At 30.6% G+C, this 21,093-nt stretch overlaps 1 protein-coding gene across 1 annotated transcript; it reads left to right on the top strand.

The window, feature by feature from the left end:
* The first annotated feature begins 249 nt into the window (after nucleotides 1-249).
* LOC110176299 (uncharacterized) lies at nucleotides 250-21,010 on the top strand. Its single transcript, XM_086833821.1, has 5 exons — nucleotides 250-315; nucleotides 19,108-19,852; nucleotides 19,909-20,153; nucleotides 20,205-20,373; nucleotides 20,435-21,010. Exons 1-5 carry the CDS (start codon nucleotides 250-252, stop codon nucleotides 20,923-20,925), a joined length of 1,716 nt encoding a protein of 571 aa, XP_086689947.1. The 3' UTR covers nucleotides 20,926-21,010.
* The last annotated feature ends 83 nt before the right edge of the window (nucleotides 21,011-21,093 follow it).

Genomic DNA, 21,093 nt, shown 5'->3' with positions numbered 1-21,093 from the left:
TAGAATTACTCCTGAATAATTTATTTATGATGAATTTATTATTAGAAGACCTCAATATTATATTTATGGAAAATTTTTGATGTATTACCTATTCAGAGCAAATAATTTATTCTTAAGAAGTTTATTTGCCAATGGAAATGAACTAAAAATCGATAAAAGGTTGATAACCATGGTAACCGAACCCATTGTTTATGGCCGGCAACTTTTGAAGACAGTTTCGATTCCTTGGAGTTTATTTATTTAATAAAAATGAGCGCTACAACACGTACGGGTTTGGTGCCCACGCCCAAGAGGCATGTGAAGTATCTGAAAAAGGTAATATTCAATATTCACAGTGAATAGAGTGAATAATCAGTTAATTAGACACTTGAAAGTGGTACATACTTCAAAGCTTAATTTTCAACGGGAGGTTTGAATACAATTGGAATTGTTTTATAAACAATTAACCGAGCTTCCTGGAAACCAAACACAATTAGAAAATTCTTTAAAACCATCTGTTTTGTACAATTCCCTATATAATTATAATCGAAGAAGTCATTTCCGACCATATAAATCATATAAATTATTGAGCAGCATCAACAGACGAGTCAAACTAGCAATGAAAAATAAATTTGACCGGGCGTGGCTAGATCAATTCAGCTTTTGATGCTGATCAAGAATATATACGGTTTGTAGGGTCGGAAATGATTCCTTCACAGCGTAACAAGCTTCTGGCATAAATTATACCCAACGAAAAAGGTATAAAAACAGACAATTTTTTTGAAAAATCTAAGTTTTTCGGACATCATAATTAAGCCGAAATTGCATTAATTTTAATTCGGAAAGCTGTTCTGTGCTAGTTTTTATTGTACTATTTAATCTGCATACTGCGTTTGTTGATGCTATTGTTAGTTTTAAAATAAAATAATAAAACCTTGCAAAAAGGTATAAAAACAGGCAATTTTCTCCAAAAATCATAGTTTAAAAAACGCATAACTAAGCCAAAAACTCATTGATTTTAATTCGGAAAGCAGTTCTATGCCAATATTTAATAGATTAACAAATCTGCATACCCAGTTTTCAAATTTAAAAGATTCAATTTTTTGTCAAATTTTGACAATTTTAATGATGTAACCCCTTATGAAATTTTCAATTTTCGGAAAAATCTTAAAAATTTATTTTTTGACCGGACATGGCTAGATCGATTCAGCTTTTGATGCTGATCAAGAATATATACGGTTTGTAGGGTCGGAAATGATTCCTTCACAGCGTAACAAGCTTCTGGCATAAATTATACCCAACGAAAAAGGTATAAAAACAGGCAATTTTTTTGAAAAATCTAAGTTTTTCGGACATCATAATTAAGCCGAAATTGCATTAATTTTAATTCGGAAAGCTGTTCTGTGCTAGTTTTTATTGTACTATTTAATCTGCATACTGCGTTTGTTGATGCTATTGTTAGTTTTAAAATAAAATAATAAAACCTTGCAAAAAGGTATAAAAACAGGCAATTTTCTCCAAAAATCATAGTTTAAAAAACGCATAACTAAGCCAAAAACTCATTGATTTTAATTCGGAAAGCAGTTCTATGCCAATATTTAATAGATTAACAAATCTGCATACCCAGTTTTCAAATTTAAAAGATTCAATTTTTTGTCAAATTTTGACAATTTTAATGATGTAACCCCTTATGAAATTTTCAATTTTCGGAAAAATCTTAAAAATTTATTTTTTGACCGGACATGGCTAGATCGATTCAGCTTTTGATGCTGATCAAGAATATATACGGTTTGTAGGGTCGGAAATGATTCCTTCACAGCGTAACAAGCTTCTGGCATAAATTATACCCAACGAAAAAGGTATAAAAACAGACAATTTTTGTGAAAAATCTAAGTTTTTCGGACCTCATAATTAAGCCGAAATTGCATTAATTTTAATTCGGAAAGCTGTTCTGTGCTAGTTGTTATTGTACTATTTAATCTGCATACTACGTTTGTTGATGCTATTGTTAGTTTTTAAATAAAATAATAAAACCTTGCAAAAAGGTATAAAAACAGGCAATTTTCTCCAAAAATCATAGTTTAAAAAACGCATAACTAAGCCAAAAACTCATTGATTTTAATTCGGAAAGCAGTTCTATGCCAATATTTAATAGATTAACAAATCTGCATACCCAGTTTTCAAATTTAAAAGATTCAATTTTTTGTCAAATTTTGACAATTTTAATGATGTAACCCCTTATGAAATTTTCAATTTTCGGAAAAATCTTAAAAATTTATTTTTTGACCGGACATGGCTAGATCGATTCAGCTTTTGATGCTGATCAAGAATATATACGGTTTGTAGGGTCGGAAATGATTCCTTCACAGCGTAACAAGCTTCTGGCATAAATTATACCCAACGAAAAAGGTATAAAAACAGACAATTTTTTTGAAAAATCTAAGTTTTTCGGACCTCATAATTAAGCCGAAATTGCATTAATTTTAATTCGGAAAGCTGTTCTGTGCTAGTTGTTATTGTACTATTTAATCTGCATACTACGTTTGTTGATGCTATTGTTAGTTTTTAAATAAAATAATAAAACCTTGCAAAAAGGTATAAAAACAGGCAATTTTCTCCAAAAATCATAGTTTAAAAAACGCATAACTAAGCCAAAAACTCATTGATTTTAATTCGGAAAGCAGTTCTATGCCAATATTTAATAGATTAACAAATCTGCATACCCAGTTTTCAAATTTAAAAGATTCAATTTTTTGTCAAATTTTGACAATTTTAATGATGTAACCCCTTATGAAATTTTCAATTTTCGGAAAAATCTTAAAAATTTATTTTTTGACCGGACATGGCTAGATCGATTCAGCTTTTGATGCTGATCAAGACTATATATGGTTTGTAGGGTCGGAAATGATTCCTTCACAGCGTAACAAGCTTCTGGCATAAATTATACCCAACGAAAAAGGTATAAAAACAGGCAATTTTTTTGAAAAATCTAAGTTTTTCGGACATCATAATTAAGCCGAAATTGCATTAATTTTAATTCGGAAAGCTGTTCTGTGCTAGTTTTTATTGTACTATTTAATCTGCATACTGCGTTTGTTGATGCTATTGTTAGTTTTAAAATAAAATAATAAAACCTTGCAAAAAGGTATAAAAACAGGCAATTTTCTCCAAAAATCATAGTTTAAAAAACGCATAACTAAGCCAAAAACTCATTGATTTTAATTCGGAAAGCAGTTCTATGCCAATATTTAATAGATTAACAAATCTGCATACCCAGTTTTCAAATTTAAAAGATTCAATTTTTTGTCAAATTTTGACAATTTTAATGATGTAACCCCTTATGAAATTTTCAATTTTCGGAAAAATCTTAAAAATTTATTTTTTGACCGGACATGGCTAGATCGATTCAGCTTTTGATGCTGATCAAGAATATATACGGTTTGTAGGGTCGGAAATGATTCCTTCACAGCGTAACAAGCTTCTGGCATAAATTATACCCAACGAAAAAGGTATAAAAACAGGCAATTTTTTTAAAAAATCTAAGTTTTTCGGACATCATAATTAAGCCGAAATTGCATTAATTTTAATTCGGAAAGCTGTTCTGTGCTAGTTTTTATTGTACTATTTAATCTGCATACTGCGTTTGTTGATGCTATTGTTAGTTTTAAAATAAAATAATAAAACCTTGCAAAAAGGTATAAAAACAGGCAATCAAAAATCATAGTTTAAAAAACGCATAACTAAGCCAAAAACTCATTGATTTTAATTCGGAAAGCAGTTCTATGCCAATATTTAATAGATTAACAAATCTGCATACCCAGTTTTCAAATTTAAAAGATTCAATTTTTTGTCAAATTTTGACAATTTTAATGATGTAACCCCTTATGAAATTTTCAATTTTCGGAAAAATCTTAAAAATTTATTTTTTGACCGGACATGGCTAGATCGATTCAGCTTTTGATGCTGATCAAGACTATATATGGTTTGTAGGGTCGGAAATGATTCCTTCACAGCGTAACAAGCTTCTGGCATAAATTATACCCAACGAAAAAGGTATAAAAACAGGCAATTTTTTTGAAAAATCTAAGTTTTTCGGACATCATAATTAAGCCGAAATTGCATTAATTTTAATTCGGAAAGCTGTTCTGTGCTAGTTTTTATTGTACTATTTAATCTGCATACTGCGTTTGTTGATGCTATTGTTAGTTTTAAAATAAAATAATAAAACCTTGCAAAAAGGTATAAAAACAGGCAATTTTCTCCAAAAATCATAGTTTAAAAAACGCATAACTAAGCCAAAAACTCATTGATTTTAATTCGGAAAGCAGTTCTATGCCAATATTTAATAGATTAACAAATCTGCATACCCAGTTTTCAAATTTAAAAGATTCAATTTTTTGTCAAATTTTGACAATTTTAATGATGTAACCCCTTATGAAATTTTCAATTTTCGGAAAAATCTTAAAAATTTATTTTTTGACCGGACATGGCTAGATCGATTCAGCTTTTGATGCTGATCAAGAATATATACGGTTTGTAGGGTCGGAAATGATTCCTTCACAGCGTAACAAGCTTCTGGCATAAATTATACCCAACGAAAAAGGTATAAAAACAGGCAATTTTTTTGAAAAATCTAAGTTTTTCGGACATCATAATTAAGCCGAAATTGCATTAATTTTAATTCGGAAAGCTGTTCTGTGCTAGTTTTTATTGTACTATTTAATCTGCATACTGCGTTTGTTGATGCTATTGTTAGTTTTAAAATAAAATAATAAAACCTTGCAAAAAGGTATAAAAACAGGCAATTTTCTCCAAAAATCATAGTTTAAAAAACGCATAACTAAGCCAAAAACTCATTGATTTTAATTCGGAAAGCAGTTCTATGCCAATATTTAATAGATTAACAAATCTGCATACCCAGTTTTCAAATTTAAAAGATTCAATTTTTTGTCAAATTTTGACAATTTTAATGATGTAACCCCTTATGAAATTTTCAATTTTCGGAAAAATCTTACAAATTTATTTTTTGACCGGACATGGCTAGATCGATTCAGCTTTTGATGCTGATCAAGAATATATATGGTTTGTAGGGTCGGAAATGATTCCTTCACAGCGTAACAAGCTTCTGGCATAAATTATACCCAACGAAAAAGGTATAAAAACAGACAATTTTTTTGAAAAATCTAAGTTTTTCGGACATCATAATTAAGCCGAAATTGCATTAATTTTAATTCGGAAAGCTGTTCTGTGCTAGTTGTTATTGTACTATTTAATCTGCATACTACGTTTGTTGATGCTATTGTTAGTTTTTAAATAAAATAATAAAACCTTGCAAAAAGGTATAAAAACAGGCAATTTTCTCCAAAAATCATAGTTTAAAAAACGCATAACTCAGCCAAAAACTCATTGATTTTAATTCGGAAAGCAGTTCTATGCCAATATTTAATAGATTAACAAATCTGCATACCCAGTTTTCAAATTTAAAAGATTCAATTTTTTGTCAAATTTTGACAATTTTAATGATGTAACCCCTTATGAAATTTTCAATTTTCGGAAAAATCTTAAAAATTTATTTTTTGACCGGACATGGCTAGATCGATTCAGCTTTTGATGCTGATCAAGAATATATACGGTTTGTAGGGTCGGAAATGATTCCTTCACAGCGTAACAAGCTTCTGGCATAAATTATACCCAACGAAAAAGGTATAAAAACAGACAATTTTTTTGAAAAATCTAAGTTTTTCGGACATCATAATTAAGCCGAAATTGCATTAATTTTAATTCGGAAAGCTGTTCTGTGCTAGTTGTTATTGTACTATTTAATCTGCATACTACGTTTGTTGATGCTATTGTTAGTTTTTAAATAAAATAATAAAACCTTGCAAAAAGGTATAAAAACAGGCAATTTTCTCCAAAAATCATAGTTTAAAAAACGCATAACTCAGCCAAAAACTCATTGATTTTAATTCGGAAAGCAGTTCTATGCCAATATTTAATAGATTAACAAATCTGCATACCCAGTTTTCAAATTTAAAAGATTCAATTTTTTGACAAATTTTGACAATTTTAATGATGTAACCCCTTATGAAATTTTCAATTTTCGGAAAAATCTTAAAAATTTATTTTTTGACCGGACATGGCTAGATCGATTCAGCTTTTGATGCTGATCAAGAATATATACGGTTTGTAGGGTCGGAAATGATTCCTTCACAGCGTAACAAGCTTCTGGCATAAATTATACCCAACGAAAAAGGTATAAAAACAGGCAATTTTTTTGAAAAATCTAAGTTTTTCGGACATCATAATTAAGCCGAAACTGCATTAATTTTAATTCGGAAAGCTGTTCTGTGCTAGTTTTTATTGTACTATTTAATCTGCATACTACGTTTGTTGATGCTATTGTTAGTTTTTAAATAAAATAATAAAACCTTGCAAAAAGGTATAAAAACAGGCAATTTTCTCCAAAAATCATAGTTTAAAAAACGCATAACTCAGCCAAAAACTCATTGATTTTAATTCGGAAAGCAGTTCTATGCCAATATTTAATAGATTAACAAATCTGCATACCCAGTTTTCAAATTTAAAAGATTCAATTTTTTGTCAAATTTTGACAATTTTAATGATGTAACCCCTTATGAAATTTTCAATTTTCGGAAAAATCTTAAAAATTTATTTTTTGACCGGACATGGCTAGATCGATTCAGCTTTTGATGCTGATCAAGAATATATACGGTTTGTAGGGTCGGAAATGATTCCTTCACAGCGTAACAAGCTTCTGGCATAAATTATACCCAACGAAAAAGGTATAAAAACAGACAATTTTTTTGAAAAATCTAAGTTTTTCGGACATCATAATTAAGCCGAAATTGCATTAATTTTAATTCGGAAAGCTGTTCTGTGCTAGTTGTTATTGTACTATTTAATCTGCATACTACGTTTGTTGATGCTATTGTTAGTTTTTAAATAAAATAATAAAACCTTGCAAAAAGGTATAAAAACAGGCAATTTTCTCCAAAAATCATAGTTTAAAAAACGCATAACTCAGCCAAAAACTCATTGATTTTAATTCGGAAAGCAGTTCTATGCCAATATTTAATAGATTAACAAATCTGCATACCCAGTTTTCAAATTTAAAAGATTCAATTTTTTGTCAAATTTTGACAATTTTAATGATGTAACCCCTTATGAAATTTTCAATTTTCGGAAAAATCTTAAAAATTTATTTTTTGACCGGACATGGCTAGATCGATTCAGCTTTTGATGCTGATCAAGAATATATACGGTTTGTAGGGTCGGAAATGATTCCTTCACAGCGTAACAAGCTTCTGGCATAAATTATACCCAACGAAAAAGGTATAAAAACAGGCAATTTTTTTGAAAAATCTAAGTTTTTCGGACATCATAATTAAGCCGAAACTGCATTAATTTTAATTCGGAAAGCTGTTCTGTGCTAGTTTTTATTGTACTATTTAATCTGCATACTACGTTTGTTGATGCTATTGTTAGTTTTTAAATAAAATAATAAAACCTTGCAAAAAGGTATAAAAACAGGCAATTTTCTCCAAAAATCATAGTTTAAAAAACGCATAACTCAGCCAAAAACTCATTGATTTTAATTCGGAAAGCAGTTCTATGCCAATATTTAATAGATTAACAAATCTGCATACCCAGTTTTCAAATTTAAAAGATTCAATTTTTTGTCAAATTTTGACAATTTTAATGATGTAACCCCTTATGAAATTTTCAATTTTCGGAAAAATCTTAAAAATTTATTTTTTGACCGGACATGGCTAGATCGATTCAGCTTTTGATGCTGATCAAGAATATATACGGTTTGTAGGGTCGGAAATGATTCCTTCACAGCGTAACAAGCTTCTGGCATAAATTATACCCAACGAAAAAGGTATAAAAACAGGCAATTTTTTTGAAAAATCTAAGTTTTTCGGACATCATAATTAAGCCGAAATTGCATTAATTTTAATTCGGAAAGCTGTTCTGTGCTAGTTTTTATTGTACTATTTAATCTGCATACTACGTTTGTTGATGCTATTGTTAGTTTTTAAATAAAATAATAAAACCTTGCAAAAAGGTATAAAAACAGGCAATTTTCTCCAAAAATCATAGTTTAAAAAACGCATAACTCAGCCAAAAACTCATTGATTTTAATTCGGAAAGCAGTTCTATGCCAATATTTAATAGATTAACAAATCTGCATACCCAGTTTTCAAATTTAAAAGATTCAATTTTTTGTCAAATTTTGACAATTTTAATGATGTAACCCCTTATGAAATTTTCAATTTTCGGAAAAATCTTAAAAATTTATTTTTTGACCGGACATGGCTAGATCGATTCAGCTTTTGATGCTGATCAAGAATATATACGGTTTGTAGGGTCGGAAATGATTCCTTCACAGCGTAACAAGCTTCTGGCATAAATGATACCCAACGAAAAAGGTATAAAAACAGGCAATTTTTTTGAAAAATCTAAGTTTTTCGGACATCATAATTAAGCCGAAATTGCATTAATTTTAATTCGGAAAGCTGTTCTGTGCTAGTTGTTATTGTACTATTTAATCTGCATACTACGTTTGTTGATGCTATTGTTAGTTTTTAAATAAAATAATAAAACCTTGCAAAAAGGTATAAAAACAGGCAATTTTCTCCAAAAATCATAGTTTAAAAAACGCATAACTCAGCCAAAAACTCATTGATTTTAATTCGGAAAGCAGTTCTATGCCAATATTTAATAGATTAACAAATCTGCATACCCAGTTTTCAAATTTAAAAGATTCAATTTTTTGTCAAATTTTGACAATTTTAATGATGTAACCCCTTATGAAATTTTCAATTTTCGGAAAAATCTTAAAAATTTATTTTTTGACCGGACATGGCTAGATCGATTCAGCTTTTGATGCTGATCAAGAATATATACGGTTTGTAGGGTCGGAAATGATTCCTTCACAGCGTAACAAGTTTCTGGCATAAATTATACCCAACGAAAAAGGTATAAAAACAGGCAATTTTTTTGAAAAATCTAAGTTTTTCGCTGTGAAGGAATCATTTCCGACCCTACAAACCGTATATATTCTTGATCAGCATCAAAAACTGAATCGATCTAGCCATGTCCGGTCAAAAAATAAATTTTTAAGATTTTTCCGAAAATTGAAAATTTCATAAGGGGTTACATCATTAAAATTGTCAAAATTTGACAAAAAATTGAATCTTTTAAATTTGAAAACTGGGTATGCAGATTTGTTAATCTATTAAATATTGGCATAGAACTGCTTTCCGAATTAAAATCAATGAGTTTTTGGCTTAGTTATGCGTTTTTTAAACTATGATTTTTGGAGAAAATTGCCTGTTTTTATACCTTTTTGCAAGGTTTTATTATTTTATTTAAAAACTAACAATAGCATCAACAAACGTAGTATGCAGATTAAATAGTACAATAAAAACTAGCAAAGAACAGCTTTCCGAATTAAAATTAATGCAATTTCGGCTTAATTATGATGTCCGAAAAACTTAGATTTTTCAAAAAAATTGTCTGTTTTTATACCTTTTTCGTTGGGTATAATTTATGCCAGAAGCTTGTTACGCTGTGAAGGAATCATTTCCGACCCTACAAACCGTATATATTCTTGATCAGCATCAAAAGCTGAATCGATCTAGCCATGTCCGGTCAAAAAATAAATTTTTAAGATTTTTCCGAAAATTGAAAATTTCATAAGGGGTTACATCATTAAAATTGTCAAAATTTGACAAAAAATTGAATCTTTTAAATTTGAAAACTGGGTATGCAGATTTGTTAATCTATTAAATATTGGCATAGAACTGCTTTCCGAATTAAAATCAATGAGTTTTTGGCTTAGTTATGCGTTTTTTAAACTATGATTTTTGGAGAAAATTGCCTGTTTTTATACCTTTTTGCAAGGTTTTATTATTTTATTTAAAAACTAACAATAGCATCAACAAACGTAGTATGCAGATTAAATAGTACAATAAAAACTAGCAAAGAACAGCTTTCCGAATTAAAATTAATGCAATTTCGGCTTAATTATGATGTCCGAAAAACTTAGATTTTTCAAAAAAATTGTCTGTTTTTATACCTTTTTCGTTGGGTATAATTTATGCCAGAAGCTTGTTACGCTGTGAAGGAATCATTTCCGACCCTACAAACCGTATATATTCTTGATCAGCATCAAAAGCTGAATCGATCTAGCCATGTCCGGTCAAAAAATAAATTTTTAAGATTTTTCCGAAAATTGAAAATTTTATAAGGGGTTACATCATTAAAATTGTCAAAATTTGACAAAAAATTGAATCTTTTAAATTTGAAAACTGGGTATGCAGATTTGTTAATCTATTAAATATTGGCATAGAACTGCTTTCCGAATTAAAATCAATGAGTTTTTGGCTGAGTTATGCGTTTTTTAAACTATGATTTTTGGAGAAAATTGCCTGTTTTTATACCTTTTTGCAAGGTTTTATTATTTTATTTAAAAACTAACAATAGCATCAACAAACGTAGTATGCAGATTAAATAGTACAATAACAACTAGCACAGAACAGCTTTCCGAATTAAAATTAATGCAATTTCGGCTTAATTATGATGTCCGAAAAACTTAGATTTTTCAAAAAAATTGCCTGTTTTTATACCTTTTTCGTTGGGTATAATTTATGCCAGAAGCTTGTTACGCTGTGAAGGAATCATTTCCGACCCTACAAACCGTATATATTCTTGATTAGCATCAAAAGCTGAATCGATCTAGCCATGTCCGGTCAAAAAATAAATTTTTAAGATTTTTCCGAAAATTGAAAATTTCATAAGGGGTTACATCATTAAAATTGTCAAAATTTGACAAAAAATTGAATCTTTTAAATTTGAAAACTGGGTATGCAGATTTGTTAATCTATTAAATATTGGCATAGAACTGCTTTCCGAATTAAAATCAATGAGTTTTTGGCTGAGTTATGCGTTTTTTAAACTATGATTTTTGGAGAAAATTGCCTGTTTTTATACCTTTTTGCAAGGTTTTATTATTTTATTTAAAAACTAACAATAGCATCAACAAACGTAGTATGCAGATTAAATAGTACAATAACAACTAGCACAGAACAGCTTTCCGAATTAAAATTAATGCAATTTCGGCTTAATTATGATGTCCGAAAAACTTAGATTTTTCAAAAAAATTGCCTGTTTTTATACCTTTTTCGTTGGGTATAATTTATGCCAGAAGCTTGTTACGCTGTGAAGGAATCATTTCCGACCCTACAAACCGTATATATTCTTGATCAGCATCAAAAGCTGAATCGATCTAGCCATGTCCGGTCAAAAAATAAATTTTTAAGATTTTTCCGAAAATTGAAAATTTCATAAGGGGTTACATCATTAAAATTGTCAAAATTTGACAAAAAATTGAATCTTTTAAATTTGAAAACTGGGTATGCAGATTTGTTAATCTATTAAATATTGGCATAGAACTGCTTTCCGAATTAAAATCAATGAGTTTTTGGCTGAGTTATGCGTTTTTTAAACTATGATTTTTGGAGAAAATTGCCTGTTTTTATACCTTTTTGCAAGGTTTTATTATTTTATTTAAAAACTAACAATAGCATCAACAAACGTAGTATGCAGATTAAATAGTACAATAAAAACTAGCACAGAACAGCTTTCCGAATTAAAATTAATGCAATTTCGGCTTAATTATGATGTCCGAAAAACTTAGATTTTTCAAAAAAATTGCCTGTTTTTATACCTTTTTCGTTGGGTATAATTTATGCCAGAAGCTTGTTACGCTGTGAAGGAATCATTTCCGACCCTACAAACCGTATATATTCTTGATCAGCATCAAAAGCTGAATCGATCTAGCCATGTCCGGTCAAAAAATAAATTTTTAAGATTTTTCCGAAAATTGAAAATTTCATAAGGGGTTACATCATTAAAATTGTCAAAATTTGACAAAAAATTGAATCTTTTAAATTTGAAAACTGGGTATGCAGATTTGTTAATCTATTAAATATTGGCATAGAACTGCTTTCCGAATTAAAATCAATGAGTTTTTGGCTGAGTTATGCGTTTTTTAAACTATGATTTTTGGAGAAAATTGCCTGTTTTTATACCTTTTTGCAAGGTTTTATTATTTTATTTAAAAACTAACAATAGCATCAACAAACGTAGTATGCAGATTAAATAGTACAATAAAAACTAGCACAGAACAGCTTTCCGAATTAAAATTAATGCAATTTCGGCTTAATTATGATGTCCGAAAAACTTAGATTTTTCAAAAAAATTGCCTGTTTTTATACCTTTTTCGTTGGGTATAATTTATGCCAGAAGCTTGTTACGCTGTGAAGGAATCATTTCCGACCCTACAAACCGTATATATTCTTGATCAGCATCAAAAGCTGAATCGATCTAGCCATGTCCGGTCAAAAAATAAATTTTTAAGATTTTTCCGAAAATTGAAAATTTCATAAGGGGTTACATCATTAAAATTGTCAAAATTTGACAAAAAATTGAATCTTTTAAATTTGAAAACTGGGTATGCAGATTTGTTAATCTATTAAATATTGGCATAGAACTGCTTTCCGAATTAAAATCAATGAGTTTTTGGCTGAGTTATGCGTTTTTTAAACTATGATTTTTGGAGAAAATTGCCTGTTTTTATACCTTTTTGCAAGGTTTTATTATTTTATTTAAAAACTAACAATAGCATCAACAAACGTAGTATGCAGATTAAATAGTACAATAAAAACTAGCACAGAACAGCTTTCCGAATTAAAATTAATGCAATTTCGGCTTAATTATGATGTCCGAAAAACTTAGATTTTTCAAAAAAATTGCCTGTTTTTATACCTTTTTCGTTGGGTATAATTTATGCCAGAAGCTTGTTACGCTGTGAAGGAATCATTTCCGACCCTACAAACCGTATATATTCTTGATCAGCATCAAACGCTGAATCGATCTAGCCATGTCCGGTCAAAAAATAAATTTTTAAGATTTTTCCGAAAATTGAAAATTTCATAAGGGGTTACATCATTAAAATTGTCAAAATTTGACAAAAAATTGAATCTTTTAAATTTGAAAACTGGGTATGCAGATTTGTTAATCTATTAAATATTGGCATAGAACTGCTTTCCGAATTAAAATCAATGAGTTTTTGGCTGAGTTATGCGTTTTTTAAACTATGATTTTTGGAGAAAATTGCCTGTTTTTATACCTTTTTGCAAGGTTTTATTATTTTATTTAAAAACTAACAATAGCATCAACAAACGTAGTATGCAGATTAAATAGTACAATAAAAACTAGCACAGAACAGCTTTCCGAATTAAAATTAATGCAATTTCGGCTTAATTATGATGTCCGAAAAACTTAGATTTTTCAAAAAAATTGCCTGTTTTTATACCTTTTTCGTTGGGTATAATTTATGCCAGAAGCTTGTTACGCTGTGAAGGAATCATTTCCGACCCTACAAACCGTATATATTCTTGATCAGCATCAAAAGCTGAATCGATCTAGCCATGTCCGGTCAAAAAATAAATTTTTAAGATTTTTCCGAAAATTGAAAATTTCATAAGGGGTTACATCATTAAAATTGTCAAAATTTGACAAAAAATTGAATCTTTTAAATTTGAAAACTGGGTATGCAGATTTGTTAATCTATTAAATATTGGCATAGAACTGCTTTCCGAATTAAAATCAATGAGTTTTTGGCTGAGTTATGCGTTTTTTAAACTATGATTTTTGGAGAAAATTGCCTGTTTTTATACCTTTTTGCAAGGTTTTATTATTTTATTTAAAAACTAACAATAGCATCAACAAACGTAGTATGCAGATTAAATAGTACAATAAAAACTAGCACAGAACAGCTTTCCGAATTAAAATTAATGCAATTTCGGCTTAATTATGATGTCCGAAAAACTTAGATTTTTCAAAAAAATTGCCTGTTTTTATACCTTTTTCGTTGGGTATAATTTATGCCAGAAGCTTGTTACGCTGTGAAGGAATCATTTCCGACCCTACAAACCGTATATATTCTTGATCAGCATCAAAAGCTGAATCGATCTAGCCATGTCCGGTCAAAAAATAAATTTTTAAGATTTTTCCGAAAATTGAAAATTTCATAAGGGGTTACATCATTAAAATTGTCAAAATTTGACAAAAAATTGAATCTTTTAAATTTGAAAACTGGGTATGCAGATTTGTTAATCTATTAAATATTGGCATAGAACTGCTTTCCGAATTAAAATCAATGAGTTTTTGGCTGAGTTATGCGTTTTTTAAACTATGATTTTTGGAGAAAATTGCCTGTTTTTATACCTTTTTGCAAGGTTTTATTATTTTATTTAAAAACTAACAATAGCATCAACAAACGTAGTATGCAGATTAAATAGTACAATAAAAACTAGCACAGAACAGCTTTCCGAATTAAAATTAATGCAATTTCGGCTTAATTATGATGTCCGAAAAACTTAGATTTTTCAAAAAAATTGTCTGTTTTTATACCTTTTTCGTTGGGTATAATTTATGCCAGAAGCTTGTTACGCTGTGAAGGAATCATTTCCGACCCTACAAACCGTATATATTCTTGATCAGCATCAAAAGCTGAATCGATCTAGCCATGTCCGGTCAAAAAATACATTTTTAAGATTTTTCCGAAAATTGAAAATTTCATAAGGGGTTACATCATTAAAATTGTCAAAATTTGACAAAAAATTGAATCTTTTAAATTTGAAAACTGGGTATGCAGATTTGTTAATCTATTAAATATTGGCATAGAACTGCTTTCCGAATTAAAATCAATGAGTTTTTGACTGAGTTATGCGTTTTTTAAACTATGATTTTTGGAGAAAATTGCCTGTTTTTATACCTTTTTGCAAGGTTTTATTATTTTATTTAAAAACTAACAATAGCATCAACAAACGTAGTATGCAGATTAAATAGTACAATAAAAACTAGCACAGAACAGCTTTCCGAATTAAAATTAATGCAATTTCGGCTTAATTATGATGTCCGAAAAACTTAGATTTTTCAAAAAAATTGCCTGTTTTTATACCTTTTTCGTTGGGTATAATTTATGCCAGAAGCTTGTTACGCTGTGAAGGAATCATTTCCGACCCTACAAACCGTATATATTCTTGATCAGCATCAAAAGCTGAATCGATCTAGCCATGTCCGGTCAAAAAATAAATTTTTAAGATTTTTCCGAAAATTGAAAATTTCATAAGGGGTTACATCATTAAAATTGTCAAAATTTGACAAAAAATTGAATCTTTTAAATTTGAAAACTGGGTATGCAGATTTGTTAATCTATTAAATATTGGCATAGAACTGCTTTCCGAATTAAAATCAATGAGTTTTTGGCTGAGTTATGCGTTTTTTAAACTATGATTTTTGGAGAAAATTGCCTGTTTTTATACCTTTTTGCAAGGTTTTATTATTTTATTTAAAAACTAACAATAGCATCAACAAACGTAGTATGCAGATTAAATAGTACAATAAAAACTAGCACAGAACAGCTTTCCGAATTAAAATTAATGCAATTTCGGCTTAATTATGATGTCCGAAAAACTTAGATTTTTCAAAAAAATTGTCTGTTTTTATACCTTTTTCGTTGGGTATAATTTATGCCAGAAGCTTGTTACGCTGTGAAGGAATCATTTCCGACCCTACAAACCGTATATATTCTTGATCAGCATCAAAAGCTGAATCGATCTAGCCATGTCCGGTCAAAAAATAAATTTTTAAGATTTTTCCGAAAATTGAAAATTTCATAAGGGGTTACATCATTAAAATTGTCAAAATTTGACAAAAAAATGAATCTTTTAAATTTGAAAACTGGGTATGCAGATTTGTTAATCTATTAAATATTGGCATAGAACTGCTTTCCGAATTAAAATCAATGAGTTTTTGGCTGAGTTATGCGTTTTTTAAACTATGATTTTTGGAGAAAATTGCCTGTTTTTATACCTTTTTGCAAGGTTTTATTATTTTATTTAAAAACTAACAATAGCATCAACAAACGTAGTATGCAGATTAAATAGTACAATAAAAACTAGCACAGAACAGCTTTCCGAATTAAAATTAATGCAATTTCGGCTTAATTATGATGTCCGAAAAACTTAGATTTTTCAAAAAAATTATCTGTTTTTATACCTTTTTCGTTGCGTATAATTTATGCCAGAAGCTTGTTACGCTGTGAAGGAATCATTTCCGACCCTACAAACCGTATATATTCTTGATCAGCATCAAAAGCTGAATCGATCTAGCCATGTCCGGTCAAAAAATAAATTTTTAAGATTTTTCCGAAAATTGAAAATTTCATAAGGGGTTACATCATTAAAATTGTCAAAATTTGACAAAAAATTGAATCTTTTAAATTTGAAAACTGGGTATGCAGATTTGTTAATCTATTAAATATTGGCATAGAACTGCTTTCCGAATTAAAATCAATGAGTTTTTGGCTGAGTTATGCGTTTTTTAAACTATGATTTTTGGAGAAAATTGTCTGTTTTTATACCTTTTTGCAAGGTTTTATTATTTTATTTAAAAACTAACAATAGCATCAACAAACGTAGTATGCAGATTAAATAGTACAATAAAAACTAGCACAGAACAGCTTTCCGAATTAAAATTAATGCAATTTCGGCTTAATTATGATGTCCGAAAAACTTAGATTTTTCAAAAAAATTGTCTGTTTTTATACCTTTTTCGTTGGGTATAATTTATGCCAGAAGCTTGTTACGCTGTGAAGGAATCATTTCCGACCCTACAAACCGTATATATTCTTGATCAGCATCAAAAGCTGAATCGATCTAGCCATGTCCGGTCAAAAAATAAATTTTTAAGATTTTTCCGAAAATTGAAAATTTCATAAGGGGTTACATCATTAAAATTGTCAAAATTTGACAAAAAATTGAATCTTTTAAATTTGAAAACTGGGTATGCAGATTTGTTAATCTATTAAATATTGGCATAGAACTGCTTTCCGAATTAAAATCAATGAGTTTTTGGCTGAGTTATGCGTTTTTTAAACTATGATTTTTGGAGAAAATTGCCTGTTTTTATACCTTTTTGCAAGGTTTTATTATTTTATTTAAAAACTAACAATAGCATCAACAAACGTAGTATGCAGATTAAATAGTACAATAAAAACTAGCAAAGAACAGCTTTCCGAATTAAAATTAATGCAATTTCGGCTTAATTATGATGTCCGAAAAACTTAGATTTTTCAAAAAAATTGTCTGTTTTTATACCTTTTTCGTTGGGTATAATTTATGCCAGAAGCTTGTTACGCTGTGAAGGAATCATTTCCGACCCTACAAACCGTATATATTCTTGATCAGCATCAAAAGCTGAATCGATCTAGCCATGTCCGGTCAAAAAATAAATTTTTAAGATTTTTCCGAAAATTGAAAATTTCATCATTAAAATTGTCAAAATTTGACAAAAAATTGAATCTTTTAAATTTGAAAACTGGGTATGCAGATTTGTTAATCTATTAAATATTGGCATAGAACTGCTTTCCGAATTAAAATCAATGAGTTTTTGGCTGAGTTATGCGTTTTTTAAACTATGATTTTTGTAGAAAATTGCCTGTTTTTATACCTTTTTGCAAGGTTTTATTATTTTATTTAAAAACTAACAATAGCATCAACAAACGTAGTATGCAGATTAAATAGTACAATAACAACTAGCACAGAACAGCTTTCCGAATTAAAATTAATGCAATTTCGGCTTAATTATGATGTCCGAAAAACTTAGATTTTTTAAAAAAAATTGCCTGTTTTTATACCTTTTTCGTTGGGTATAATTTATGCCAGAAACTTGTTACGCTGTGAAGGAATCATTTCCGACCCTACAAACCGTATATATTCTTGATCAGCATCAAAAGCTGAATCGATCTAGCCATGTCCGGTCAAAAAATAAATTTTTAAGATTTTTCCGAAAATTGAAAATTTCATAAGGGGTTACATCATTAAAATTGTCAAAATTTGACAAAAAATTGAATCTTTTAAATTTGAAAACTGGGTATGCAGATTTGTTAATCTATTAAATATTGGCATAGAACTGCTTTCCGAATTAAAATCAATGAGTTTTTGGCTGAGTTATGCGTTTTTTAAACTATGATTTTTGGAGAAAATTGCCTGTTTTTATACCTTTTTGCAAAGTTTTATTATTTTATTTTAAAACTAACAATAGCATCAACAAACGTAGTATGCAGATTAAATAGTACAATAAAAACTAGCACAGAACAGCTTTTCGAATTAAAATTAATGCAATTTCGGCTTAATTATGATGTCCGAAAAACTTAGATTTTTCAAAAAAATTGCCTGTTTTTATACCTTTTTCGTTGGGTATAATTTATGCCAGAAGCTTGTTACGCTGTGAAGGAATCATTTCCGACCCTACAAACCGTATATATTCTTGATCAGCATCAAAAGCTGAATCGATCTAGCCATGTCCGGTCAAAAAATACATTTTTAAGATTTTTCCGAAAATTGAAAATTTCATAAGGGGTTACATCATTAAAATTGTCAAAATTTGACAAAAAATTGAATCTTTTAAATTTGAAAACTGGGTATGCAGATTTGTTAATCTATTAAATATTAGCATAGAACTGCTTTCCGAATTAAAATCAATGAGTTTTTGGCTGAGTTATGCGTTTTTTAAACTATGACTTTTGGAGAAAATTGCCTGTTTTTATACCTTTTTGCAAGGTTTTATAATTTTATTCAAAAACTAACAGTAGCATTGAAAAATTCTGCATGTAGATTTAATAATGCAATAAAATCTAGCACAGAAAAGCTTTCCGAATTAAAATGAATGCAATTTCGGCTTAATTATGATGTCCAAAAATCTATGAATAAAAATCAATGATTTTTTGGCTTAGCTAAGAGTTTCTTAAACTTGGTTTTGTTCAAAAATTGTTATATAACATTTTATTATTATTATTATTTAAAGCTTAGTTAAGGTAAATTTCTGATTTAATCCTTTAGTTAAATTGAAGACTGCAAGGATATATAAGTATCGGTTGCCCTTTCTTGTATATATTTGCATTTAACATTTTACTATTTGTTTCCGTGAACCAACATCCTTGGATTTAAATTAAAAACGCTCATATATCAGCGCAAAAATCTCCATGGCGATGCACTGCGAATGCCGCTCAAGTTTGAGGCCACGCCCATGCCGCTTTCTCTACGCCCCTTCGGTGGTCTTTTCAATCCCTTCGCTAAAGGCTGCTCAGTGCTGTGCAATCATCCGGCTCCATCGGGTGTCAAGGATGTGATCAATCAGCTGAAAACATCGCTGGCCATCGAGGGGAAGAATCCGCAGCATGGAAAGCTGGAAAAACCAGCTGCGGAGGAGGACCAACTGCAGCCACATGAGGCGGATAACATACCGGAGGATCTGTTCCGGCGATATGCTGAAACGGACTCACGTCCCATGACGCCAACGCCCACGGTGACCAGCATTCATACCAGGACCAGTGCCGGTTCCTTCTATCGCCGCTGCATAACGCCAGAATGGGGCAAACACGAGAATATCAAGAGGAAAAAGATCATATTGGATCTAAGGAGATCTCACTCACAGGAAACGCTGTACTGGAAGCCTAGCTCGGAGTTGACCCAGAGCGGTCTAGAGGAAGACAAGAAGCCCAAGAGTGCAGGCGCCAACGAGGACAAGAAACCCAAAAGGCAAACGTCCAATGAGCAGAGACCCAAGTCATCCTTGGCCACGGCTAATCTGCCGACAGGAGCAGAAGCTGCTGGAGATCTGGAGTCCAAGCCGAAGACCTGCATCAATGAGCACGAGCTGAGTGATGAGGATGTGCGGCGTGGCAAGAAACGCAAGAAGTTGAAGCCAGCTCAGGGTAAAAATATTTAGAGTTTCAAGGAAATTAGTTAAATTATATTCCTTTTGTATTAGCTACTACCACTTTCCATTTGAGTGAAGATCCAGAGACACAGGTAGCTGCTCTGGGACCCGACTCCCTCAATCCTAGCACCAGACCGAGCCTGATACCCAACTCTTTGACCTTACTGCCCAAGGATAAGCGGGAAAGTGAAAGGGAACCGATTCTCCTAAAGGGCAGTTTCCTCACCGATGATGCCTTTCAGGCACTAAAAACAGATCTGGATGTGGATCTAATAGAAAACACTTTTGGGAGATATGTAAGAGGATATTAAATCATGTTCCTTTAAATTATATAATTTTATATCTAGCTAAATCGTGCTCTGAGGGAAGCTATTAAGTACCTGCCGCCGAAACCCAAGATCATGCCAAAGGCCCCCGAAGAAAAGGTTCCCCCAGAAACCACCTCGAAAATGCCGCGGAAGTTTTCCAAATCAGCCACTAGATTTGATGTTCCCATGGATCTGTCTATGCTTAAAAGTTGGTAGAATATATAATATTATTAATAACCCAAAACGAATAATATTATCTCATTAAAAAGCTATGACTCCTTGGGACTACCTGAGCAAGTACGTCTGGGTTTCCCAGCAGCGGAAGCAGCTCTATAAGCGAGTTTTCCTCAAATATCTGAGTCGAATCGAAGAGCCGGAGAGTGAATTAGCAGCCATTGGCAATGAGGAACTACCAGAATATAAATACAAGGAACGAACCCTGGTCTGGCAGAGTCTGCCACAGGCTCTGGAGGATGTCCTCGAGTTCCATGGCACCGAGAAAAATGTCCGTGGAACCCTAAATATGTTGGGCTACGATGCCCTTAAATCAGGAGACATAGACTTTAGGGCCTGGTGTGGAATAGTTTCGTTTGCCGAAAGACTGGCATTGGCCGATGAGTCCGGATCGGATGATTCTTGCGATGAACTGGAAAAGGCAGACTTTAATAGCATGGAGCAGATAATGCCGGATTATGTGGTGCCTGAGAATCTCAAGGATATTTTTGATATCATACGCAAAACGCATAAAATTAAATATTGAAAAGAGCAACAAAAAAGCATAATTAAAACTAAAGATTAAAATACAGTCTTAAAGAACGAATGCTACAAATTATAAAGCAAAATCAAATGCAAATTGATTTAAATTGTGCATATTTGATTTTTCATATTTCTAATAAATATTTAAACCGCGCAATATTTAAAAATAAAC

This window comes from Drosophila serrata, unplaced genomic scaffold, assembly GCF_035046125.1.
Source record: "Drosophila serrata isolate PLE 108 unplaced genomic scaffold, ASM3504612v1 contig_272, whole genome shotgun sequence".
Classification (NCBI taxonomy): domain Eukaryota; kingdom Metazoa; phylum Arthropoda; class Insecta; order Diptera; family Drosophilidae; genus Drosophila; species Drosophila serrata.
This window is presented reverse-complemented; position numbering and strand designations above follow the sequence as displayed.